This window comes from Zosterops lateralis (genome assembly GCF_965231275.1).
Source record: "Zosterops lateralis genome assembly, chromosome: 1".
Lineage (NCBI taxonomy): Eukaryota > Metazoa > Chordata > Aves > Passeriformes > Zosteropidae > Zosterops > Zosterops lateralis.
Window position 1 is genome coordinate 18515725 of NC_139762.1, and position 27276 is coordinate 18543000.

Genomic DNA, 27276 nt, shown 5'->3' on the forward strand with positions numbered 1-27276 from the left:
CTTTACAGGCCAACTTTATTATACATGTGATAGCGTTTATCTTCTTTAGTGCTGGAAGTAGGCATGTGTAGCTTTACCTTAATACTTACCTTTAAGTCCTATGTCATGTATGTAACTCCCAAGTACTTTTGGGAAAGTGAAAAGACTTTACTGTCTTGTCTTAGTGGAGTATGTGCCATACTTTCCCTATCCTTCCTCTACATCTTAATGGCTGTCTCTGCAGGCTGCTGAGGCTTGGAGGACGACAGTGTGAATATACACACATTGAATGCAATTGAAACAAGAAAATAAATTGATACGCTTGCACAACATGCTATGAAACAGGTTATGATGGTAGGAATAGACAAAGTTAGGGGAAAGCAACAGAAACATTCTCATATGCAGAAAGGAAGCATTTGAAAGAATGTACTCATTCTGTTTTCTCCTTATGAGAAGGGAGAAACTCAAAACCTCAGATTTCTCCAGCAGAGATTGTGGTTTGTCAGCTCAAACTGTGTGGATATCTTCAGGGCAAATGGTGGCTGAATACTGATGGCTGATACGGTGTGTTCTAAGGAAAAAAGAAATCTTCAGCTATTGTCATAATTTTCTTTTCTACAAGTTATTGCCTAGCTATTCCAAACTATGAAAATATAAGTGCAATTGCAGTAAGAGATTAGGGCTGACAAATGTTCATTTTTGAGGACTGTTTCTTCCATTATTATATGTTAGCATTGGAACAGCTTTTAACAGGTCATGAGTGTTTCTAAGATAAGCGTCAGTCTTCTATTTTTTTCCAGGGTTTTACAGTGTGGCCTGCCAAATCACTGTTGCTCCAGGCTGAACATTTCAGTGTTTCTTATGCAAAGAACAGTTTTTAAATCATTGTGGTATTCTGAAATAAAGCAGCCAAAATGCAAAATTACAAATTAATGTTTTAAATACCATTTAAATGCTTCTGTAACTCAAATATATTTTTTTAATTAAAACTTAAAATTGGGAGCAGTGATTCATAACATCTAGAAGACTTTTAATTGAGTGGAAGCATCAGATTTGTTTGATAACGAGTAATATTTTCAAAGCATAAATCATCATCAGTGTATCATTATAACTTCAAATAATAATTTCAGGTAATAAGGGAATGCTGTTGGGGTTCTTGGCAACAAAAAATATACTGAGAAATGTACCTTTTTGCTTGATGGGGAAATATGGCAAGCAGGAACCTTTACAATTACTTTGTGTAGAAAGATAGTTAAACTTTTGTTTGATACTGAAATAGACTTTCATAGGTACAGTTTTCACAATAGTCTGACATGAAGAATAACCTTGGGAAACCTTTTCTGGTTGTGTGAAACTCAGTCAGTATAACAAACATATTATTTACATGAGTGCATTAGCAGGGGACTAGATTTGATGATTCAGGAAGCTTGTTCCAGTCCTGTGTTTCTGGGGCTTAGAGCAATGAATGTGCTCAGCATGCAGACATGTTTCCATTCTATTCTTTTGGCCACATGAGGATAATTACGTAAAGTAGGTATATGAAGTAGTTCTTTGTAAAGACAATTAGTGCTGCCAGTGCTGGCAGTACTTAAAAACCAGCAAAAAACTCCAGATTTTTTAAAGATTCTTTTTTGAAAGTGAGGTAACAAGTCATGAGGAATCCAGGCAATAGAGTTATCTTTTTTTCTAAATCATGTGTTTAAGCTTTGGAATTCAATACCTAAGGGAGCTTTTACCCCTTGCAGGCTGAAGTATAAGATGCAGCAGTTTGTACTGCAGGATTTAAAACAAAAAGTTACTTCTATGGGGCATTTATTAGTCCTCTGTGCTATCTTGTATGATAACAGGGTTAGTGCCATATAGTTTAGTCTTGATTCAACAGTTCATTTTTGTTTATTGTTTGTTTCTGGCCTTCTCACTCCTGGTGAAATTGTTTACATGGTATTTTTGATTGTCTTCCTGATAGGCTATTAAGAAAAATGGCCTCCATTAGTGTGTCTGTGCTTACCTTAATGGCAGCTTCTTCTGGGGTTTCTTGGAGACAGGCTTTTTTTTTGTTTTTACTTCCCTGCCTGTGTGTGGATGAGGATTGTTTTCCAAACCTCTGTTATCTTGTCCATGTTCTCTCCTTCCTTTCTGTATTCTTCTCACTGGTGCCACTTCCCTGCAGTCTCTGTCCCCTTGCTGTGCTGTCCCTTGCTCCACTTGTGCCTCAGCAGCCTTTTCTCTACCCCTTCTGTTCTGCCAGCTGCTGAATTTAAGGAAGAGACATCTGGTGCACATGGCTGTATTTAAAGGAAGTGCTGCCCATAGCAGGCTGGAGCGAATCTAACCTGAGAGGCACAGAAGGCGTATTAGACATAGGGGAAGATTTTAAAGCTTTTATCTACTGTATTTAGGAATAAGTACTTCAGGAGTAAGTGCTAATACTTCAGCAAGGTACTGTTGGTGCATCGTGAAAATGCAGTGCCTGCTGTGGTATCATGTACTGTGGAGTACTTGGGCAGGCCAAGGATGTGGAGTGCTGAACGGTTGTTGACAAAGGGCTGAAATTCAGTAAGGCAGTGCCTCTAAAGTGCTGCTTCAGGGTCACTGGCACATCCTGTCAGTCCTTCCATAAAGAGAAGATTAGTGGGGTTTTAGATCTACTAATGAATACTTGATAGTTTGTTCCTTCTTTTGTTACATAAGCAAATTAATTTGACATGTAAGATTCATTCTTAAATTGTATCCTGAAGCCATAGCCTGTTGTTCAGGTGAACTATTGAAGAAACAGAGAGGCAATTATTAAAATACTTACTGTAATAGCTGTCAAGTAGATGCCATCTGAGTCTATAAGGAACCTTGACATCTATGGCTCAGTTGAATGAAAATAATATTTTTAATGACTCTTTTAGCCCTTTGCTTTTCAGACAGCAGCATGAGCTACCTCTGTAGCTTTCTGCAGAAGCCTGGTTTTTTTATAATTGATTACTGTTACATGTACAAAAAGATCTGAGTAACTGAAATTTCATTGAATGTTACAAGAGCATCTATAAACAAATATCTGATCCAAGAATTTGGTATGGTTGTCAGAAAGCCAATAATATTAAAATACAGTTATCTACTTCAATGCATGCATTTTTGGGAAATTGTATGTTGGACTTTTTTTGTTGTTGTTGTTTCTGGGTGCATGCTGTCTCAACATTATTCATGGGAAATGTAAATCTGTTTGTAAGTGTGTATTACTACACAGCTGTTACATTTTATTATCTGAATCGTTAAATCAGATCAGAATCTTTTATCAGTCTTTGATAAAATACCTGCTTGTTGAATTAAGCTTTGTGGCCACATTGACATTGTTTGTTTAAATTGAGATGGCCAATTAGTGTTTTAAATGGTAATGTGGTCTGCAATACATTTACTAAATAACACAGTTCCTTCTTAAGGCCTTTTGAAGTATTCAAATATTGCTTGCAAGACTACCATGCTCTCGGGTTTGATTTTCTCTCCCCGAGATTCAGAAGGTGATTTGAGTGGGTCTTTTTTGCTCTCTGACCTCTGAAGGCTTTAGGTCTGTGCTTGGTGCGAGAATGATGTGGAGTCTCAAGGTCTTGGTTTTCTTGATTTCTCGCATTGTGTATTAATTCTTACCATACAAGTTCTTTGTGCCCGGCCAAGATGTTCACAGCAGCTCAGACACAGTGCGACTCCTCCTGTGATGGGAGGTCGCTTTGCATTTATACAGATAGCTACATGCTTATTATTTACCATTTCATACCAATGCCTAGTACCTATACTAAAAAGGTCATTTCTACTTTGACCCAATCCCCTCAAACTACCTTGTGCCATCACCACCTCAGAAGATGGAGGACGAGGAAGGAGGAGAAGAACTTAGGGCAACACCCTAAATCCTCCATCTTGTTCCCCTGCACCTATATTCTAAAAACCTAAAACTACAAAACTTTCCACCCGGTGATTAGCTACGCTACTGTCTGTCACACATTTGTGACTTGTCATTTGTCTCTCTGTGTTGGAAGTTTTTCTCATGGACTGAAGTCAAAGCCTGTGTCTTCCTGGGCTCTGTGCCAGGGTCTCAAAGCCCCTTGGACAGACCTCAGACCCTCTTTCTCGGGTCTCAGACCCCTCTGCCGAGGTCTGTGACTTTCCAGGGTGCCCAGAGGGATGTCCTAGACTCCCAACACCATGCCTGAAGGGGAAGAAATGTGAAGATGACTTTAGCCTTGGGAAGCTAGTTTTTTTTTTCCAGTAATTTTTTTATTATCAGGGAAGAAAAGCTTTGGCAAACTGAATCTGTATGGATTGGAGGAGGAATCACCTTTCTCTGTTAATAATCCCTATTAAAGCATCCCTAATGATGGCTATACTAAAGTCTTTCTGTGAATTTTATTCCCATGTGTATATGATTCAGTTAACTAAACAACTTCCTTAAATGCCTCTCTCCCTTGCTTCCCAACCACCACAAAAAACCCCCCCAACAAATCACAGACCAGCTAAAGCTCAACAACAAACACAAACGAACTCCACAATCATTACCAATTTGGATAAAGAGGGTATTCTTAAAACGGCTCCAGTGCAGCTCAGCCCATACCTGGCCGTGCAGCTCAGCCCATACCTGGCCATGCAGCTCAGTGAAATGCATCTGAAGGTGCTGACAGAGTCGGCTGGTGGCATTGCAGAGATACTATATTTGAAGGATTATGAAGACTGGAAAAGATCCCTATTAACTGGAAAAAGGCAAATAGTCCTGAAAAAGGATCAGAAGGATAATTCAGGGAAGGCAGTCAATTGACCTTATCTCTGTCCTTAGGAAAATCTCTGTCCTTAGGAAAAAAATGGAATTGCTCCTCTTGGAACTAGTTTCTGGCCAAACGAAGGAGAAGCTGATTTGGAAGAGCACGGATTTATCAAGTGCTTGACTAATGGCATTGCCTTTTGTAATAAGATGAGTAAATCTGTGAATGAGGAGAAGACACAGGGGGTCACCAGCCTTGACTTCAGCAAGGGTTTTGAGTTCTTCAGTGACACCATCCTTGTGCCATAGGCTAGATTGCAGTACTTCTGGATACATAGGAAAACTGGATTATCAAGTCTAAAAGGTGTTCATATTCTGCCTGAAGGCTGGTTACAAGTGGTGTTCTTCAGGGCCATCTTGTTTAAACACCAGAGGAGATATAGGGTATGCCTACTAAGTTTGGCAACACTAGACTTACACTCTCCTGGTCTGTATCAGTAAGAAAGAACACCACCAGGCTATTGAGGGAGATCTTCCCCTCTATTTGGCACTTGTTGGGTAAGAGCCCTCACCAGCATGGTCTGAATTCAGCATTGATCCTGCCTTATGGAGACTGTGACTCTAAGAGACCTTCTGAGGTTTGCTTCCACCTGAATAATTCTGTGAATCATTTAAATTACGTTTGAGGTTCTCAAAATGTGCCCCCTTTTGTATTACTCTTAAACCTTAACGTTTGAGGGACTGTTTAGGAGATGGAATAAACGAACACATGAAATGCTAAATTAATCATGATAAAATTGTATCATAGCACCTTAATAGGCTATGATATGGATTTGTGCTTTTTTCCAGTGATTTTGTGTCTGCTTCTTTGAAGATTTAATAAACTGGTTAATACTTACTCCTTAGTTACTCATTCACATAATGGGGATAGTGTGTCCTGTTTGTCATGCTTTCTCACCCATGAAATCCTCAGTTGTGAAATGTCTGGTTTTGCCTCTGAGCCCATTCTGTAGAAGTCTGTGTCTTTGTAGTATCTGGTTTTTTTCACCTCATGTACATTGTGTGCAGATGCTCCCTATCTATGTAGGTCCCCAGTCTCCAGCTGCATGGCAGTAGAAGCATACTTTAATACACAAATTTCTCTCTGCCTTAGCTAGAGGATCAGTGAGTTGTGACTGGAGCTGTGTTGGCTATTTATTACAGGTTTTCAGTGTCTTGCCCCCATAAATGTGTCTGCATGGCAGGGCTCTTCCTGAAAATCATTATTTGCAACTGTTGACCAGTTGCAGTCTCATGTGCAAACAGAAGTGGCAAGTGGTATCCCCCCTTGGCCAGACATGCTCTGTCACTGTGCTGGCTTGGTTCTGATGGCCAGTGTCTTGTATCACTTTGTAGATAATAATGCAGAACAGATTGTGGTTGAAAAGTATAACATAAAGTAGTCCTGGAATCACAGAATCATATGGACCCATAAGGATCATTGACTCCTGGCCTTGTGCAAGACACCCCAAGCATCACACCATGTGCCCAAGAGCATGGTCCAAATGTTTCCTGAACTCATTCAGACTTGGTGCTGTGACAGGGGAGCTGTTCCAGTGCCCAGCAGCCCTCTGGTTCAAGAACCTTTTCCAGATATCCCACCCCCACCTAAACCTCTCCTGATTCAGTTTTGTGCTGTTTCCTTAAGTCCTGTCATTGGTCACAAGAGTGAAGAAGAGATCAGTGTCTGCCCCTCCTCTTCTCCTTGTGAGGATGTTGAAAGTCACAGTGAGGTCTCCCCTCAGCCTCCCCTTCTCCAGGCTCAACAGACCAAGGGACCTCATACAGCTCCCCTCCAGACCCCTCACCATCCTTGTGGCCCTCCTTCAGATGCTCTCTAATGGTTTAATGTTTAATCTCTTTCTTGTAGTGTAGCACCCAGAAATGCCCCCAGCACTCAAAGTGAGGCGGCTGCAGAGCAGGACAATCCCCTGCCTTGCCCGGCTGGCCATGCTGGGCCTGATGTCACCCCAGGACAGGGTTGGCTCTCCTGGCTGCCAGGGCACTGCTGGCTCATGTTCAACTTGCCATTGTAAGAACCAGGACCTCCAGGTTCCTTTACATGGCACTGCTTTCCAGCCCCTGATTCCCCAGTCTCTACACACAACCAGGGTTGCCCCGTGCTGGGTGCAGAATCTGGCACTTGCCCTTGTTGCACTTCATATGGTTGTGCAGCTTTCTAGTTTGTCAGGGGCCTCTCCACCCTTGAAGGAGTTAACAGCTCCTCCCAATTTAATATTGGTAGCAAACTCATTTGGTATTACTTAGAGTCCTGTGTCTGGGTGATTAAAATGAAGATGTGGATGAGAACCAGGCCAAACTCCAGTAGTGACAGGTCACCAGCCTGATGTCACCCCATTCACTGTAACCCTTTGTGCCCAACCCATGATCCAGTTGCTCACCCATCGTGTAACTGGGTTGTCCAGCTGTGAGCTGGATGCTTTGTGCAGAAGGACACTGAGAGACAGTATCAAAGCTTTGTTGTAGTCCAAAATGGTTACATCTACTGGCTTTCCTGGATCAGCTCAGTGGGTTACCCTGTTGTAGAAGGAAATCAGGGTTGACAAGCAGGACTTTCTCTCATGAAGCTGTTCTGGCTCTGACCAATGACTGCATTGTGCTCCAGGTGTTTTTCAGTACCTCCCAGAATAATCTTTTCCCGTGGAGCCTTTGACCTTTTTGTTGCAAATATTTAAAGAGACACCAGAAATTTGAGGTAGCAAACTGAAAGAGAATTATTTTATGTGGTTTCTCTTCTGCCTTGTTTGTTTTGTGCACTTCACTGCATTTTGGACACAGCCATTTTCATTGATTGGTGAGCTGAACACATCTGTTCACATGCTGTGCAAGGAGTTTTGGGCTGCAAATATGCCAGTCGAGGGTAAACAAATATTGCAAGCACTTGAAAGAAAGATCAAAATATATATACGAGGAATATATGCAGTTTGAGTTTTGTTTCTTACTGGCAGAAGCAGTGGCATTTGCTAGTACATTAAATTAATAGGCAGAAACTCCTATGGTGTATGTCATGATTTGCTCCATAATCATTTTATATTACATAAAAGCTTCCTATTAGCTGACCTTCAGCCTCTTCAGGGACTGAGTAGTTATGCCCCTCCTATACCAATGTCATTTGCAGTTCCTCTAAAGTTTGCGTATTTCTAAAACAATTTTAATTTTGATTCATCTGGGAATTAGATCCACTGTGAAGTAATAATGATTTGAATAGTTACTGTTGCTTTCAGGGACTTAAAAACTGTTCTTCCTCGTCTGAATTTTTTGATTTAAGTGTTATGGAAAATGCTGTAGTGTTGCCAAACATGTTTGTGTTCACAGCTCGCACAGATCTATTTCAAGTGCTGGTGTTTTTATAACTTTTGGGAATAGAGACTATGACATTTGAGATATGTCTGTTAATATAAATAACTTAAACCCTAGCACTTTCAGTCTGTGTGGTATAAATCAGTCAATTGCGCAGAGAGTGATTATATTCCTTAGTCAACATTAGTCAGGGAAGCTCAGCAGATTAAAAAAAATAGGAAACTGAGCTGTTGTAGATTTGAAATGGAAGTGTAGCTGAGCTTTTTCCTGTGTCCTAGTTCCTGTAGTGAAGTCATCTAAATGCTTCTAATTTATCACTTTGGATGCAAGTAAAACATGGAAATTTTTAATTGTAGTGTCATGGTTTGGTGTGAATTCTTTTTCTTTTCCTTTTTATTAATGTTTCTAGTTTGCAGCTGGGTTTTTTGGGATACACTTTTTTAACTTCGAAAGTTACTGTATTTTTCACCCCAGATAACAGAGAGGCGTGTTACTGCTAAGCCATCCTGTACTTTGTTTATTGCCTTGTTCTAAATGTACATTGCCAAATTTTGATTGTACAAGTGCTGCCTTAACAGAACTGTTAGTGACTGTTGGAACAGCACAATGCAGCACACGCAGTTGTGTTCACACAAAGCAAAGAATAAACCTCTGTCTGTGAGTGTTCATTGGTTTCAATAGGCTTTTCAGTAGCTCTGCATATTACAATTCTTAGCACCTAGAGTACATTCATATTCATTACAGCAGTACAGTCCAGTCCCTGCTTGTGACTTGATTTTTTTTCTTTTCCATCCCCTCCTCTACCAGAGCATGAAGTAGAATGATTTTTCTAGTGCTAGTAATGTACTCTAGAAGATGTTATGGCGCTTTTCTCAAAATGATGAAAAATGCATCTTTTGGCTTCTTTCATCTTGTAAGAAACATATTAAATACTAGAATATTTAAAGGTTTTTGGAATCTTTCATGATGACCCTTGTGGCTATTGAGACTGAGAGGTGCTGGGCATGTATGGCATGCAATCGTTTCTATGAACAATTAGTGGAAGAACTGATTGGTATGTAGTAGTCCCATCTTTTAAAGGTCTGAATACTTGCTTCTTTATTTGAATGTATGGAGGATGGGGGGATTGATTCTTTGAATGCTAGATAGCTGTTTAAAATGCTTTTTTTTGTTTGCTTGTAACTCGGCTGTTTTATTTGAACATTCTTTTAAACCAGATGACTTTTGATAGTGTGCCCCTATTTTATTGTAGATATCTGTCTTCTGAGTTCAAAATTACTGATGTAATAAGTATGGGGCTTGCTTATGCATATAAACAAAAATTCTCTACTTGCAAATAATATTGAGATTTGCAAATCCTGATTCTTTTTTGCATACAGCAAAATCAATGATTTTTTTGCCTTCCTCTCTAATATACAATTAACATCCCTATGAAATGAAACAGACTTATCTTCATGAAAAAAGGGTACATGTGACAGTGTGAATTAATTGGACCCTTTTGTTTGTTAGAATGATTTCATGTTTAAAATATCTGATATCCCAGTAATGAGAAGTTCAGACAGCTGTTAGGTTTGAGCATTTGATTAATGCATTTAATATGTTAATATATGGCATATTACCTTTGTAGATGAACCGACTAGTCCTAGTATTGACCATGATATAGCACACATTCCTGCTTCTGCTGTTATTTCTGCATCTGCTTCTCAAGCACCAGCTATAACAACTGTTCCTCCCAGTCCTACATCTCCAATCCCTTTAATTCGGCGACAGCTTTCACATGATCATGGTGAGCGTTGATTTCATTCTTTTTCTCTTGCAACTTTTTTCCTTTCACACTCTGGAGATCAGAAGTGAAAATTGTAAACTCTTTTTCTGCATGAAATAAATCACAAAAATGTAATTCAAGTTCCTGCATACTCAAAAATTTCTATTTCTTTGTAGAATCCATCCGGCCTAGTGCCCTGGATAGCCAGCCTGCTGCAAAAACTGAGAGATCAAAGTCATATGATGAAGGACTGGACGACTACAGAGAAGAGGGAAAATCGTGAGTTCATGGAAAAATCAGTTATTTTGGACATGTGTTTTTTTTAAGTGTCTGAAATCTCATTTTAACATTTGTTTTTCTTCCAACAGATCCATTAAACATGTATCCAGTTTAAAGGGGATTAAGGTAGGTAAATATATATATAGCAATTCCTAAACGTTACCCATACTGCTGTGACAAATGGTTTGAATTATACAGGTCTGTTTTTACAAAGTGATGTGCTAAACAGACAGGAAGTTTATTAGAATTGCTACTGATCAAACTGCTGATGTATGCATCATATAAGTAAACATGGTCTCTTTTGTCCTGGACTCATCGCATGGTCCTTGATTTTCATTTTCCTCATTCTCTGTAAACAAAGTGTATTAAATATGGTGGCATTTTGTGAAAACTCACTAATGAGAGTCTAAGATTCATGAAGTTTCTGAAAGTATTCTTGGCATGTGTAAGATCACTGTTGTTGTGTGTAAACTTTAGAAATTATGTTTTCTGGGGACCATATTCTGGGGGACATTTTTGAAGTGGGAAGCATCTTGAACATAGAACTGTAGGCAAGTATCTATAGAATTACACTGTGAGGTTCTTTCTGTGATGTTTGCTCTAGGTCCCAGACAGCCAGAAATCTTCAGAAGACTCTGGTTCCCGAAAAGATTCTTCTTCAGAGGTTTTTGGTGATGCTTCCAAAGAAGGATGGCTCCATTTTCGTCAGCTTTTTACAGACAAAGGAAAGGTACCTGTCATGTTTGGGTTCTTAACCTAGGACAAATGCTAAGCTGGTGGCAAACTAAGATAAGAAACTTCAAGCCTTCCTGTTTAGGCTTATTTTTTTTTGGAGGGGATAAGATCATCAATAAGACTGTCAGAGTTTTAGATCTGTTAGAGATCGACTTCAATCAGTTCTTTAGCTTTGTCTACAGACTGCTTTCCAAACTGTTTCAATTTTGCATTTTAAAGCATCTGTTGAAGTAAAGTAATTTCTAATTACTAATTAAGTAATAAGAATCAGTCCCTTGGTAGATGTGGTTGTATTTTTTTTTCCTCTTTCCTAATAATGAAAAAAGTTGTAATTTTTGTGAATGTTGCAGAGTTGAGTTCAAATTAACCTTCTGCACAAATACAGACTAATGCTTAAGGAAAACTGGGTGTCTGGAATTGCAGTGGTGTGAAAATACCATTCTGACTTGAAAGCAGTTGAAAAGGCATGGGCAAGAGTTCCTTAAAACCAGACCAGAAATTGTCTTGTTCTGTTTCTTACTGCTGTCACATGTGAACTCACACTCAGTGGGTGGGGTGGTCTGAGGGCAGGTTATCCAGCAATGCACTCCTGTAGTGGAGAGCAGCTAGTGAATCCCACTTTGTGTAGTCTTTCTGTCAGCCAGGTGAGTAGTCTTTCTTTGTAAAACTTCTGGAGATAGTTTTGCAATCCAGAATGCACTGTAACACGTAAGCAAACTGACACCTTGGTTGCTGTTTTTCAGCGAGTTGGTGGGAGCATTCGGCCGTGGAAGCAACTATATGTTGTTCTTCGAGGTCATTCACTTTATTTGTACAAGGATAAAAAGGAACAAGTGACCCTCTCTGAGGAAGAACAACCTATAAGCATCAATGCTTGTTTGATAGACATCTCGTACTGTGAAACCAAGAGGAAAAATGTATTTAGACTCACCACATCAGACCGCGAGTATCTGTTTCAAGCTGAGGACAGAGATAATATGTTAGCCTGGATTAAAGCAATACAGGACAACAGCAACTTAAATGATGAGGTGATTGTATAATATATAAAGCAGAAGTTGTAGGTTTTGCATTTTAATTAAAAATGTATTGTGTTTTCTTTAATAGTTGAACAGAAGAATTAATTTTTAATTCGCCAGTTAAACAAAATGCATACAGAACATAAAAGAAAATGAGGTGAAAGGGAATGTAACTGAGTAAATCAAAAGTTCAAAAGAAGTCAATGTAATCATAATCAGAAAATAGACGTTTGAAATAAATTAGTTAATGCTGTTGCTAATTTGACTAAAGATAAACTTTATAGTAAACTGATCTGCCAAAAATACCTAACCTTTTTAAAAAGATAATTGCAGGTGGAGGACCAGTGTGGTCTCTCTTCAGACTTGCATTGCAGAGTGGTGTGTGCAGTAGTAAGAGTGTGAAGAGTTTCTCAGTAGTTAAAAAATGAAATTTTGAAGATGCCTGTTTATCTAATTAAAAGCTGATGTTTCTATGGATTAAATTAATGCTCACTGCCAAAGGCAAGCATCTGCTGTTGTACATAAGGTATCAATATCTGTCCCAATATTGTCCATTGTGTGTTTTCATTGCAGTGATGAGCAACAGAGGAATATTTTCATGTCTGTGGTCATGCACATCTGCTCAGATTCAGAATAATTATCCAAAGTATTACACAGATAGATAAAAAAGCAGATTTGAAGTCATGTCTTTTTCAGCTGTATTTGTAGTAGCAGTTAGTTTTCTAAGTACTATGAGCACATAGGATTGGATTTTTTGGAGTAGTAATGTGTGTATTTTTTTTGTTTAAACTTACTTTCAGTTTAAGAGGTATTAATCAGATCGTATTGCTTTGGAAAAAAACCTCATGTAAATAGCAGTGCTTGATTTGTACCACTTTTATTTTCCTTGCGGTTTTTAAGTGTTTTGTCTTTGCTATTCTCAGGAACTGCCTGTTAGTTTGGTTTGGTTGAGAGTTTGGGTTTTTTTAAAGGGGACTGAATGGTTGAATTCTATACCTACTTGGTTATCAGAAGAGTTAATCATATTCTGAAAGGATTTTTTTTCTATTTTATAAGATTATAAAGTATTTCTCAATTTATTTTTTAGGATACTGGTGTTACTAGTAGAGATCTAATTAGTCGAAGGATTAAAGAGTACAGTACAATGATGAGGTGGGTGAATTATATGTTGCCAGTAGTTTTTGTAGAGTTCTTATTTAGCTTCTTTCAATTGAAGTAGTCTCTCTTGTTCAGTTCTTCAAGCAGCAAAACAGAGCCATCTCCCAAAACACCTCGCCAGAGTCTGAGTATCAGACAGACTCTGCTGGGAACCAAAGCAGAACAGAGGACTCAGAGTCCACATTCTCCTAAGGATGAGACGGAAAGGAAGCTTCTCACTAAAGGTCTGTATGTTTTATGTATTTAGTTCCCTTCTGCCCCAGTGTAAGGCCATCGAGGTGCCCCTCTCAGGTATTTTTGAATTCATGAATATACAGATGCAAACCAAGTATTGACCAGGGGTTTTAAACTGCAGCTCTAGTCACTCATTTCTAGGAACTACTTCATCTCAGATTCTGAAACTTCTTATTTTAGTCCCCTCTCAAGATGTTTTTTGGGTTTTTTTCCCTACAGCTCCATGTAGAGCTAACAGTAGTAAATACAGGTGTTAAGTTTCTTGAGAGCAAAATTTTGACAAGCTTTGGAAATAATTTTGTGTGTAACTCATACTTTTGTCTCCAGCTGACTTGGAGGTGACAAGGTAAATATTTCAATTAAAGTGCTTCCAAAGTATAGAACAGATTTTTTTGTCTTAATTTTTGAAACACAGAAGTGAACTTCTATTATTTTTTTGAGAATAAAATTAATGCTTCCTGAGTTCTAAAAAAGTCTGATGAGCTGGCACTGCAAACTTGAATCAGTATCTGAACTCCATCAAATAATGTCACAAACTACTCTTTTTTTAATGTTTTTGGTGTTTTTTTTTTTTTTTTTTTAATTTTATTTTATTTTATTTTTATTTTTTTTTATTTTTTTTTTGTTTTTTGTTTTTTTTTTGTTTTGTTTTGTTTTGTTTTGTTTTGTTTTGTTTTTTTCATGCAGTGTGTAACCATACAGTACTTCACATCAGACTGTTGTTTAAAAATGTGTACAAATTAAGGCAACTGGATAAGCAACCACTTTTGATCAGTCACTTTGGAGTGATTCAGTCTTGAATTCAAGCTATCAGTGAATTCTGGTTTTTGTTGCCAAAAAATGTCCCTTTGCTTCTACAGTGCTACACATGTAACTAAATTACACATGTTGGGTAAATCACAAATCTCCTGAAAGAATATCTCCAGAAATAAGAAAGAAAAGTACTTACTATGTTAGATGACTTACAGTGCAAGATAAATGGCAATTGCAAATTGTTACAAGAATTCTCTAGAAGAGGTAAACAGAGCAACTGAACTTTTAATCTGATTTTTGGATAGAGAATATGTTAAGTGAATAATGTTTGGAATTATTTAGCAGTGACTAAAATCTGGTAATTTCTGAAAGAGTGAGTAAGTCTGCACAAGTGTGAGCATGGCTCTAGAGTTGGATGGCTATTTTTTGCAGCAGTGTGATTCCATGGAGACTTAGTGTTGTGCTACTAAATGTAGATTGTGATTTTTAAAAATTTTAGTAGTTTATATAAATTTCAAGTATAAATTTAGTAGGTTATCTACTTTTAGTCTTAGAATGATGAAATGCCACAGTACCATCCAGCTACTTGCTTTTCTAGGTCTAGGGTGTGAGTATGTTCAGATTTATCTTTTGAACCACAGAAGAGTAACAGAAGTTGTGTTTAAGACAGACTAATGTTTAATGAGTTGTTGCATAAAGCCAGGCTGGTAAAAGCTAAAAATGCAGCAGGTGTCACTTACTCTTTACAAATCTGTTACCTGTATTTACAGTCAGTTTTGTGGCATAAATGTTCTTATTTTTCTTCTTTATTTCTTTTTTTTTTTTTTTTCACTGTCCTAACAACAAAAAAGATGAGACAAGCCCACCAAAAGACAAAGGGACATGGAGAAAAGGCATTCCAAGCATTATGAGGAAGACATTTGAAAAGAAGCCCTCTGCTGTTGGAACATTTGGTGTTAGACTAGATGACTGCCCTCCAGCTCATACCAACAAAGTATGGAAGTAGAGTTTTTCTTTTACTGTGAATTTAAAATACTTTTAAAATCAATTACTTACCTATACAACTCTCTTTCTTCAGTATATTCCACTGATTGTTGATATATGCTGCAAACTGGTTGAAGAGAGAGGTCTTGAGTACACAGGTATTTACAGAGTGCCTGGAAATAATGCTGCCATCTCAAGTATGCAAGAAGAGCTCAACAAAGGAATGACTGACATTGATGTTCATGATGATGTAAGTCTTAGATCACGCTATTTTCATACTAAAATCCCCAAAACTTCTGCTTGTGTTGTGATCACAGAAATGCAAAGCATGCCTGACCTTTCCTTTTAACCACATAGAAATGGCGTGACTTGAACGTGATCAGCAGTTTGCTGAAATCCTTCTTCCGAAAGCTCCCAGAACCCCTCTTTACTAACGGTAGGTTGTTTTCATTACAGTTTTGTCTTCTGGAATTGCACTTGAACAGTTGTCCTAAAACACTCAGATTATTTGAGAGAAAATACAGGGAAATCACCCCCACTCTGCAATAAATGTTGTCTTTCCTAAAGAGTAGGGAGTTATGATGATCATCTTAAGAGTGAGAGGTGTAAATATAGTTTCTCTGATGTGAAGGGATTAAGAATATGCAACTAGGAGAGTAAAACTTTCAATTCCACTGTTGCAGTATTCCATGAAACTTTTTTTCTTTTTCCCTACTGTCATGCACAACATATATTTACAGTGCAATGGGCTAATTTATGACTTCCAGCAGTCATTCTCTAATGTATGTTACTGGTGTTCAAGGGGGATTGGGGCTGGCAGATGGGGGTTTATATGCATACATATATAGATATAAAAATTCATATATAATTTGCGCTTTTTTAACAGACAAATATGCAGATTTCATAGATGCAAATAGAAAAGAAGATCCTGTTGAGCGTCTGAAAACACTGAAGAGACTGGTAAACTAAAATAATTTGTATTGTAGGTGCACTGCAAAATTAGCATTAAATGTTCAATGTTCTGAATAGTGCTTGTTTGTTTCAGATTCATGATTTACCTGAACACCATTATGAGACTCTGAAGTTTCTTTCTGCACACCTGAAGACAGTAGCAGAGAACTCAGAAAAGAACAAGGTATTAGAAAGAAGCATATAATGTATTTTAGTTTGTTTCCTTAAGTATTATTTTTGTGCAGGATCATGTCTAACTAAGGTGATAATTTATTGCTGTAGATGAAATTAGGGAGCATTGCTATGTGGAGGAGATTTTTGTATTAGGCTAAATACTCCTGCAAAATATGCACGTGTTTAGTGTGAATTAAGTCTATTCACACTAAAATAAATTTAGTGTTTAAAAACGCTAAGTTCACAGTTAGTAGTAGTAGTCAGTCTTTTGAGAATAAATTCTCGCATCCTAAATTTATGCCAAGTCTGTGAATTTCCTGTAAGCCAGTCTAGACACCAGTAAGACTGTGAATAAACCTGCTTACAGAGGTTGTCACATCAGCTTTCTTTGATACCTGGCTTCTGGATGCTTGAGAGATTTTTAAGACTAGGTCTTGCTACAGTTACTTGAGTATTTTGATTACCCTATAGATGCTGTTTGGCTGGTTTTAAGGAAGAAAATTCATAATGTAAATGGTGATAGTTCAATACCAGGTCTTTTTCCACTACTAAGTATAACTTTTCATAGGGTGGGAAAGAGGTAGTTTGTATTAAGTGCTTCTGTGCGTGCTATAATTCTTCAGTAAATGCTAATAATAGTGTCCCTTTTTCACCTCTCAGGGAGGGGTAGCTGAGTGCAAAACTGTCCATAACATGGGTGTGCTTATGGATGTTTACCTCAGGGCAGGTAACCTGGTGGCTTGACTACCAGTGTGCAGGGTACAGGAAAAAATTTGATATAATTGGTGGTATATAGAAGAGCCTGTGGCTAGATCATTTAAATCATCTTAAATTTTTTAAAAGATCAGTTGAGGTGAATATGATAGGTTCTGCAAATAATACCTTCCAGTTAAATAGGAAAGCAAAGTATTTGTGTGTTCATTAAAAAAAAAAATCAACAGATTATAAAGTTTTGTGAAATTACAGACAATATTATAAGGAAATTATAGTAAATGTCATTTTTAAGTGCAGTGCCTAAAAGAAGCTTTTTTTATCATTTTATGGTTTTGATGGGCTCTATAAATGTTGTTAAATACTGTTAATATTGTTGAATATATAAGGCTAGGTGAATGAGGTGTTGTGTGCCTTCTCAAAAGACACAATTCAAGAGAGCATTAGGGGCTTGTGTCATGTGTGCAACTTACTTCTGATAAGCACAGTCTTTGCCTCCTGTATATTATTGGTCTATTCTATACCAGAACAGTGAACTCTAAGTTAAAGAAGTAAGCAAAAATAGAAGGTAAGTTCTGCTGCTTCTTGAAATTATTTGTCAAAGATGTAACATTAGTCGTATACTTAATTTAATTCTTAAGTAGTTGCCTGATCACACAACACTGAGCCCATCTCACAAATAAATGTCTTGGGTCTGTGATGTTTGTTCTGCCACCTCCTCTGAAGTTGGTGCAAATTGAATGAGGTCTTTGTTCAGTAAATATAATACAGTGTTTGATTACCAGCTTAACTTTTTGTGTGTGTCATGTAAATGTTTTCTGAAAAAAAAAAAAAAAAGTGGAGATACTAATTTAAGGAAAAAAGAAAAGATCCTTCTGAAAGCGTAAAGAATATGTCTGGGTTCTTGAGTTTTTTGTGCTTGTGGAGCCATTTGCTTGCAGTAGGTTAAGGAAGGCTGGAATTCTGAATTGCAGAAATGTTGGGTATATTTATTGCAGCTGCATGTAGGAGGGTTTTGGTGTAGTACAACATCCTACCTGAGTCAGTAATGTATTTTTTAAAAAACTCTTTCATGTCCTTATTTTAAATGGGTCTCATATATATTAATAGTGTTATATTAATGTACTTAGCCCATATTACTGTACTTTCTCATTATAAATGTATGATGTTGAAATATCTCATTTCTTAGATGGAACCAAGAAACCTGGCAATAGTATTTGGTCCAACACTTGTGAGGACATCTGATGATAACATGACACACATGGTTACGCACATGCCAGACCAATATAAAATTGTAGAAACACTCATCCAAAAAGTAAGTGGATGCATTTCATTATTTAACAAATAAGTTCGTACACAGATGCACCAGCTTTTTTCTCACTGGGCTAGTTTGGGTCTGGTATTTATCCATCAAACTCACTTTTAGTAAAATCTGTGTTTGATTGTGCCACACTTGAGTTTTATATCTCCTGTGGGGTTTTCACCTTCTGTATTTTAACTTTTAGCATGACTGGTTTTTCACAGAAGATGATGCTGAAGAACCTCTTGTAAGTATTCTGGCATAAATACTTGTGTTCTAACTGCCTTAGTTTAGAATCTGCTTCTGCTGCCTCTAGAACACCTGTATATTTTTTACTATGTCACTGTATGGTTTGCTCTTCAGAAGCACCTTTTTAGCTTTCCAGTCCTTGTAGTAATGAATTCTATTTTTTTTTTAAAAAGCAAGCCATGCATTTGTTTTAAAAGCATAAAGGAAAATAGGACACGCTTTCCTCGTGTTCTTCAGGTGAATAATGCAGTTTTCTAAATGCTGTTGAATTGTAATGAACTATTTGTGAAACGATGATGAAGAGATCTTTGTTTATTAACTGTAGACAGCAGTTCAGGAGGAAAACACTGTAGAATCTCAGCCAGTGCCAAACATAGATCATTTACTCACCAACATTGGAAGAACGGGAGTATCTCCTGGAGACGTATCAGGTAACTCTTGCCTGGACAGTGTTAATCCATAGGTTAGAATAATCTACTCTTTTACTCAGTGTAACTCTCTTCCTGTTTTCTTTGACTAATAAAATGTTTTCCTCTTTTCTAAAAGACCATTTAACACTTCTTAAAGACTTGAATTGTTGATAATCATGCATGATATAATTTGGAAGACTTCTTTTCTCTAACAGGAATTTAATCATTAAAAAATGAGGCTTGCACATAGTATTTTATTTATTCACAGTAACCCATACAATCATCATCGTGAGGTCAAGCAGATACGCTGCTATAAAGTGTTGTGATGGCAGAAAGGCTGATCTGCAGTGGTGTTCTAATATTGCTCCTTCCCAGTGTTAGGAATGCAAAAAATTGAGTTATGTTTTCTTGTCAAGTGATGGACACTAAGTATGTTGCAGTATGTTTATACTAAAGCTGGTTTCCTTCTGTTTATAAATGCCATCCTCTTTTGTGGCTAAGGATAAGCATTACAGGCTCTTTTTTGGTGACTTTTTCCCCTCCTCCCTTCACTCTTCTATTGCACTAACCCAGCATGTTGTATCCCAGGAATGTTATCCCTTCGTCTCTAGCTTTTGTTTCAGTTTTCAAAGGGTTGTTGAGCACTTACTGAAACAGTCACTTTGTACTGATGTTGTAACAGGCGAAGTGGGAGGAGTCTATCACACGGTGATGTCATTAGTGGACTCTGTGATGTCACTGATGGACAGCTGGAACTGTAGGAAGAAGGAGGACTGTTGCCCACACTGTAGCTGCCTTGTCTGCAGAAACCCCCGTTTCTTGTAAATGGAAAAAAACCCAAGTTGATCTGTGCTGTAAAATTTCTTTTAAGAGTATTTTAAACAGATCAATGCTACTTTTTAAAAGTTTTTCTGCTGTTTCTTGTTATCTCTGAAGCAGACCCTGAGGAGAAATAGCATGGTATGGTCTACCAGTCTTTCTAGTCATAAAGCATTAGCCATGTGTCAAAAAGGGGTGTGGCAGGGGGCTCAGCTCTTTCTTCCCAGGGAGAAAGTCCCAAGTTCATGTTTTTTAGTCATTGTGCTAGCCCCTTCCTACCCCCTTTATAATTGTATAATCTTGGGTTTTGCGAGACAGTGAAACTATGGTGTCCATTTTTCATTTCATAAAAGCGCTTGCTGTGGGAAAGTACAAAACTGGTAGCTGCTGACATCTAGACAATTTTAAAATAAAATTTTACGTGTATGTAGTAAGAGGTGGAGACAGATGTATAATTGGGGATTTACACAGAAAATATTACTTAATCCCTTTAAAACCTCACAAAAAGAGTATGACTACAAGAATAATGATTTATATCTAGGGAGCCAAGTGTACAAAGATACCCAATTTTGCTTTGTGTATCCTGAATCTCAGGAGAGTACACAGTGCCATCCTGAAAAGGTCTCTCAGCTGCGGTTTTGCAGGGGCTGTATACTTAAAGCATTGAATAAACATTAGTATTTCTGGTTTTTATTTTGAAGAACAGGGCTCCTTTGCCATTCCTATCATTGAGCTGGTTCTGCCTACAATTCACAGCATCCTTTCATGGCGGTGGCTTTCTGTGGTGCAGCTTGCATCTTTGTGAGCTCTGACTATTCACTCTGTTCTGGTTTTAATTTGCTTCACATCTTGTTCTGTGCTTGTCTTTTTCATAAGTCCAGCATTGTCTGTAGCAACACTTAAAAAATTGCACACAACTGAGCAGATTTTTTTTTTTTGATTTTCCCACAGATTCAGCTACTAGTGACTCAGCAAAATCTAAGGTAAATAATTTTCTGATATATATAGTTATAAGCTTCTGAAATCTGTTAGATGTTTCCTTTATTAAATCACTGATACGCAGGTGTACTAGAGAGCTTGTGTAGAATTTCTTGAGTAACTGGTAGTACTGTTTTTTCATAACCTATTTTTGAAGTGTTACATTGGAAAAGTACTTATGTGCAGTTAGCTGCACCTACCAAAGCAGTCAGCTGCACATAGCAACAGCTTTGTTCCAAGTTCTCACAGTTGTGGGCTCTTACCTCCTTTTTGCATCTTATTTAGTAGACATAAACGTATATATAGTATGTTCCCTGTTGTTGGCATAATGCTAACTCACAAAGAGTATTTATGTTTCTCTATTTCACTGAGAAAAGTATACTTAGAATTCAGCCGGTTCTTTGGGAGGTAATAGCTCCTCCTCTTAAAGGAAGGCAAAGGCTGTGGTTAGAGGTTGCTCTGCAGAATCTCTCTCAGAAGTATTGCTGTGCTTGGGAGAAACACCTCATGAAGCAGGGGAACAAGACTGGAACATGGGCATTTGTTCAGTCCTCAGTTCAGTTCAGACAAAGCCCTCATCTGACACGTGGACAAATCTTTGTCTCCTGGGCTGTTGCTCAGTAGTTCTAACACTGGGTGTCTGTAGCATAGGCTGACAGGGCAGCACACAGCTTTATACTGGCTTGCATTCCAGGTGTGGCACTGATGCCCCCCTTGAAGCTGGGAACAGGACTAGAGCATCCTTCTGGTTCATTGTGGAGATGCCAACACAGCTGCTCTGTGCGGATGTTTGGTGGCTCAGCTGTTTCCTCAAAATAGCCCAGTTTCCAGGACACCACGTTACACACGCTGCCTGTAGCAGTGAGGCTCTAAGTAGGAAAGGTACATAGCTTTGAAGGAGCCAGGTAGTAAATTTTAGAGTAATAAAAATAGTTTTTAATTCATAAAATGGAATAATATGGCTTGTACTTTTATTGTTTCTGTGCTCTTTTAAAGGCAAATGCCTCTAAAATAAGGAAGTTTATTTTTAAATTTTCAACACTTAAACTAGTTATCAGTAACAATCATTTTATTGGTAGTAATTAATTGATACCATTTACAAACTCAGTCTGAAAGGTGAAAGATGAACTGAAAAGTGGAGCAAATTAGCCTTTTTCAATAGGTAAGACCTTGAAAGGAAGGATTGTGAAGCATCTGTGAAGCAGTTGCAAATCAGTCTCAGAAAGGTTTTCTTACTGTAATGGGGCTTGCTTTATTAGTCCATCAAAAACTAAATAGTAGTATACACAAACTAGTCTTTGGTAAGTTGAAGGGACTCAGATAAAAAGTGGAATTCTTGGGCAATGTCATTTCAACTACAGAAAGAGCATGTAAATGTTTCCTGAATGAAGATGCACTTTCTGCTGTGAAGCTTGGGATGTGTTTTTAAATTGTTTCAGGCTAATGAATGTTTCTTTTTGATTTTAATTATGTCCTCTCCCTTTTTTTAACAGGGTTCTTGGGGTTCTGGAAAGGATCAGTATAGCAAGGAACTGCTTGTGTCCTCCATTTTTGCAGCAGCTAGTCGCAAGCGGAAAAAAACTAAAGAGAAACCACAACCAAGTAGCTCAGAGGATGAGTTGGATAATGTGTTTTTCAAGAAGGAGCTTGCAGAACAATCTCGTGGTGACACAGCAAAAGAGGACACAGCTAGAGGGGAATATGAAAGAGAGAGAGAGATAGGGAGAAAACAAAGGATGTTTGTCCTGAAGGAAAAAGAGAACAGCAGTAAAAAAGATGTGAATGTTGTAAAGGATGAAAAGAAGTCATTAAAGAAAGAAAATATCCTGACAGAGGAACCTTCACTGCCTTATCATGAAAAATGTACAAAATCATCGAATATCAACTGTCTGCAAACCATGCAGAAGAATAACCCAAAAATGCCTATTTCACAATCTTCTTCCCAGGTTGAGGAGACAGTGTCTGACTCTGGCACTATGCTAAGCACTTCCTCCCAGGCTTCCCAGCACAGATACTCATGCAAAAAAGTAGCCAGCCCTGAAATTAAACACAATGAGTTTTTAGCAGCTGATGTCAGCTCCATCACCTCAGATTACTCAACTACTTCATCTACTATGTATCTGACTGGTTTAGATGCCAGTATGCTGAGCCCTGAGGTGCAGTCTGTGACAGAAAGCAAGGGAGAAGATGCTGATGATGAAAGAAGTGAATTGATCAGCGAAGGGCGTCCTATGGAGACGGACAGTGAAAGTGACTTCCCTGTCTTTGCTGCCAGCGCTGCTGCTGAAAGGCTGTCCAAAGGGAAAGCTCCAGAAGTGGTAAAGACCAGTCGGAGGAACTCTGAAGAAAGTGAAGTAAGTTGTACTGAGGGAAGTTCCACGCCAAAGTTAGAGAGTCGCAGACTTTTTAGCTCACACAAACTTATTGAATGTGATACACTCTCCAGGAGAAAGTCTGCACGGCACAAAACGGACAGTGAGGGGTCGGGGGATGCGAAGAGTGAGAAGGACTTGCCTACTGTGACCAAAATGTTTGACATCATGAAAAAAGGAAGATCCACAAGCAGTTTAGCTACATCGGCCAAAAGTGAGGCTGACAAACAGGAACCTACGTGGAGACTTAAGATTACAGACAGGTTAAAGCTGCGACTCAAATCATCTGCTGATGACATGTTTGGAGTTGGGAATCAAAAAGCTAACTCTGCAGAGACTACAAAGAGAAAGAATATCAGGCGAAGGCACACACTTGGAGGGCAGAGGGATTTTGCTGAAATAAGTGTCCTGAATGCTTGGAAAGCTCAAGAACCAAGTCAAAGTAGAGAGAGAGAATCTGAGCTTTCGGCTGTGACTCGGTTGAAGCCAAAATGTCCAGCCCAGGACCTCTCGATCTCGGACTGGCTTGCACGAGAACGTTTACGCACTAGCACAACTGACCTTAATACGGGTGAAACTGGAAAGCCCAGACTTGAGAACACTAACTTAGCAGAGGTATCAAAGGTAGAACTGCCCTCATCTGCAGAGATACAGGCAGATGAAGGCAGCTCTTCCAGCAGCTTGACTTTAATTAATAGAACACCACCTTCGGGACCATTTCAGCCACCAGACCAGGTAAATGGTGAAAATTATCAGAACATGAACAAAAGCAACTTCAGCCCTGCAGTTGATGCCCATCCTCATAAACTGTCTGGGACCCAAGTGGTTAGATCTCGATTTTACCAGTATCTTTGAAATGGGAAGATATGTCCACTGCAGCAATTCATTAACTTACTGTTACACTTCCCAGTAACTCTGTGTGTGCGTGTGTGTGTATGCGTGTGTGTGTGTACATATATAAATATTTTTTTTCCTGTACTGTTGTTGTTATGCAGCCTTCATTTGGGCTGGTTTCATCAATGTGCTCTGTGGAACGTCTTCACAGTGCATTACCACAGCCAGAAGAACACTAAAGTTAAAGTATATATATATATATATTTTAAGATAAAGTATATTTGATGGCTGCATACAAATGTTGAACAAAGCATCTGATGCAACATGCTGTGTAGTATATACATGGTTTTCTGACTGAGAGTTGGCCTGGCATTAGTATGCAGGAAAATTGTTCTTTTGGTTTAGTCACTAACAAGTGCCTCATTATAAATTCATTTGGTTTGTTAGGGTGCCATATTGCTAAATTAGAGAAACTTACTACAAACAAATGAATGCATTTTACTGTTAATGAGTTTCATTACATTTTACAAATGTTAACACAGGTGGCTACAGAGCTTCCATTCCTTAGGCATTCCAGTAAATATTGGAGTTTTATATTTCCAATTTTAATACAGATTTTGAGTTTTATGTGACTTGAATTTCTAATCTTTCTGTAAAATAAGTAACTTAACTGTACATATTACATGTGTATCTTTTCTTCAGATACCAGATTTGATATAAATGTTGTAACATAGGCGTGTAGATAGTGGATACTGGATGGAACTGGTTTCTTTTATTGAGAATATAATTCTGCATGAAGACCTAATGAATCCAAACCTGTATCATGCCTGTGTGCATACCTACTTAAACACTGGAAATAAAATTGTTTTGGTGACTCTTTGTGTGATTCGAATTCTTTCTGATGAGCAGTTCTGAAGTGTCACATTTATAACTTGCAGTCAGCAACTGCTCTTGGGATCACCAAACCTGCAGTTCCTCCTGGATGAAGGACACCTCTCATTAATCTTTTGTTTGTGGGGCCACACTGTGCAGGTCAGCAGGTGAGAGAGATGCAATTTGTTTAATTTCATCTTGATACATAATTTGATTCTAAGGTACGTAGCAAGAGGGTTTATGTTTAATGTGAAGGTTTTGTGAAGTCAGAATGAACATCAGTATCTGCCAGTCAGAACAATACTGTAGTTTGGGTCTTGGACTTCATGTAATTTTAACTAAAAAAATGTGTTTCTACCCTAAAAACTCATCTGTATGAACTCTATCAGTTATATTTTTTTATTAAATGTTCTTGCCATCTACTTGAAAACAAAGCAGCTGTTCATCACTTTGGGTGTCCCTGTGTCTTAGACTGTTTCTTTCTTGGCAGAGGATTAAACCTCTATCAGTGGTCCAGTTACTGCAAGGAGAAGGAATTGTGGTACTGGGATGTGTTGGCTGACTGGTTTAAGGCAGACCTCATTTCTTTCCCGAGTAACTGTAACAGTCCTGTGCTTTGATCTGCTGTGGTTTTGATCCTTCTGAGAAATCATTATAAAAACTGGCTGTGAAGAGAAGTCCCAGAAACAACAGCTGACCTCTGTGAAAGTTCTCATAGACAATGCTTATTGGAATAATTGGATGCTTCTAATACCAAGTCCCATAAAAAATGAGCCATATTCTTGTGGTCTCCATGCAAACTAAAACGTCTTTTCCTCCTGAAGCAGATGGGATGTAGGTGCATTAGCAGTGTTCCTGCGTGTGGTGTCAGGAAGAATGGGTGTGTTTTGTGAAGGGCAGAGTAACTGTGGATGGGTTTTGTTTCAGTCCTGACAGTAAAGTGTATTGGAACATTTTGCTGGGCTTTCAGAATACAGTGTTGTGATGCCTCTAATGCTGTTCATCAGCGAGTACCCATTGTCTACTGGAGCTGTATTTTGTCCCATCATTTGTCCCAGAAGCTCGTCAGTGTGTGTTGAGCATCCACGTGAAGTCACTAAAGTCTTCTCAGTGAAGGAGTGTACTTAGAGAGGTGCACAGGGGAGCCTGGGGGTCTGCACCTTCCTCTGCTTAGACAGCCATTTTGATGGGTTAATTTCCTTTTTGTTGTGTTTATAAGTAACTGATAAGTTTACTCCTGAATCCAGACACGTGGCTGTCAGCTTTTGTCTTTGAGAACATAGAACATAGATTGTATTAAATGAAGAACACAAGATCTTCTGAAAAATTGGTAACTTAGAAAATAAACATGCAAAACATAACTTGTATTGGCTGACAGTGCTGGAGGTACAAATTTATGTAACCTCATCAGCTTCCATGGTATTCTCTGCTGCTGCACTGGTAGCATGGAACATGTAGGGGAAACATATGACTTAGGGGGAGAGGTGCAGGGAGCGCCTGCCGGGGACATCAGGGAGAGAGGTTACTGAGCTCCCCCTGAAGAATGTAGTGAGTAACTGCATATCTGAGGCTGGAAAAATGTTGATGCTTTTTCTGCTTCTCGAAGACTGCCAAGATTTAGGTCGCCGTAAATTTCAACCAGTGTAACAGCTGAGGAAAAAAAAAAAAAAAACTTTTTTAGGAGTCATTGCTATGCCCTGATCTTACCAGCAGCTACCTCAGACCCTTATCTGTAGTGCTTTTTTACTGTGGGTTTGGGTTTTTTTTCTTGCTCTTTTTCCCCCCTCCTGTGGAAGAGAAGGGTGATTGATTGACTTAAGAAGGGAAGTGCATGCATACAGGAGACTGTCCTGAGGTGGATACTGTTCCCTCTGGAAGCTGGATTCAGTGGCATGGGCAGCTCCACAGGGCTGCAGAGCAGGTGAGGTGGGCAGGGATCACTGAGCCCATCCCCGGCTCAGCCACCTGCAGCCAGGGCAGATTGCTCTGAGCTGGGGCTGTTGGCTGGGTTTTGAATATTTCCAGAATTGAAAGCTCCACAACTTCCCTGGGCAAGCTGTGCCAGTGTTTGGTCATGAAGCAAAAAAGGATGTCTTTTTATGTTTAAACAGAATTTCTAAACATTGCTATTTGTGTCCATTTTTTTTTTGTTGTTGTTGTTTCTGTATTTCATTAGAAGGATTCAGACAGTCTTAGAAAGTACTTCTGGTCTGAGGAATCTTTGGAGCTGTGAAGCTGCAAGTTCTTAGGGACAGGATAAGCTGCGATCTGATGGAGAAATAATAAAATGTGTTGGTAGCAATGGTAGTGTTTGGGTTTTTTAAATGGTCCCTAACAGCAATTCCTGCTTCAGTGGTGAGCAGTGGTTTAGTCTGAACTGCCTTTTCAGGAGTGGAGAAGGTGCTGTGTGACTGCTTTTTAAGACTTTAAAGGGCTTGTTATGGTCCCTGTTAGTATTTCTCACAGCACTGCTGATGTGGAATTAAGACATGGCCCCAGTCCAGACAGTTTCATAACTTTTTTTGTGCTGCTGCAGAGCTGAAGGAAAATTCTTTGCTGAGCTGCACATTCAGGCCTCGGGTTCCTGTGCAGCCTCTGACAGCCTCT

At 38.6% G+C, this 27276-nt stretch overlaps 1 protein-coding gene across 2 annotated transcripts in view; it reads left to right on the top strand.

The window, feature by feature from the left end:
• Positions 1 to 25002, top strand: part of ARHGAP21 (Rho GTPase activating protein 21) — a 113338-nt gene extending 88336 nt beyond the window's left edge. The window contains exons 8-24 of one of the 2 annotated variants that reach the window (XM_083864747.1): positions 9702 to 9860; positions 10016 to 10118; positions 10208 to 10244; positions 10723 to 10848; positions 11597 to 11881; positions 12957 to 13021; positions 13103 to 13251; positions 14866 to 15008; positions 15093 to 15248; positions 15356 to 15434; positions 15885 to 15958; positions 16044 to 16133; positions 18024 to 18149; positions 18340 to 18381; positions 18709 to 18814; positions 20564 to 20595; positions 22084 to 25002. In XM_083864747.1, the coding sequence (XP_083720873.1) occupies positions 9702 to 9860; positions 10016 to 10118; positions 10208 to 10244; positions 10723 to 10848; positions 11597 to 11881; positions 12957 to 13021; positions 13103 to 13251; positions 14866 to 15008; positions 15093 to 15248; positions 15356 to 15434; positions 15885 to 15958; positions 16044 to 16133; positions 18024 to 18149; positions 18340 to 18381; positions 18709 to 18814; positions 20564 to 20595; positions 22084 to 23817 (3506 nt within the window). In that variant the 3' untranslated portion in view covers positions 23818 to 25002. The remainder of the gene's footprint in view (positions 1 to 9701; positions 9861 to 10015; positions 10119 to 10207; positions 10245 to 10722; positions 10849 to 11596; positions 11882 to 12956; positions 13022 to 13102; positions 13252 to 14865; positions 15009 to 15092; positions 15249 to 15355; positions 15435 to 15884; positions 15959 to 16043; positions 16134 to 18023; positions 18150 to 18339; positions 18382 to 18708; positions 18815 to 20563; positions 20596 to 22083) is intronic. The other variant, XM_083864748.1, reaches the window with a different exon arrangement.
• The last annotated feature ends 2274 nt before the right edge of the window (positions 25003 to 27276 follow it).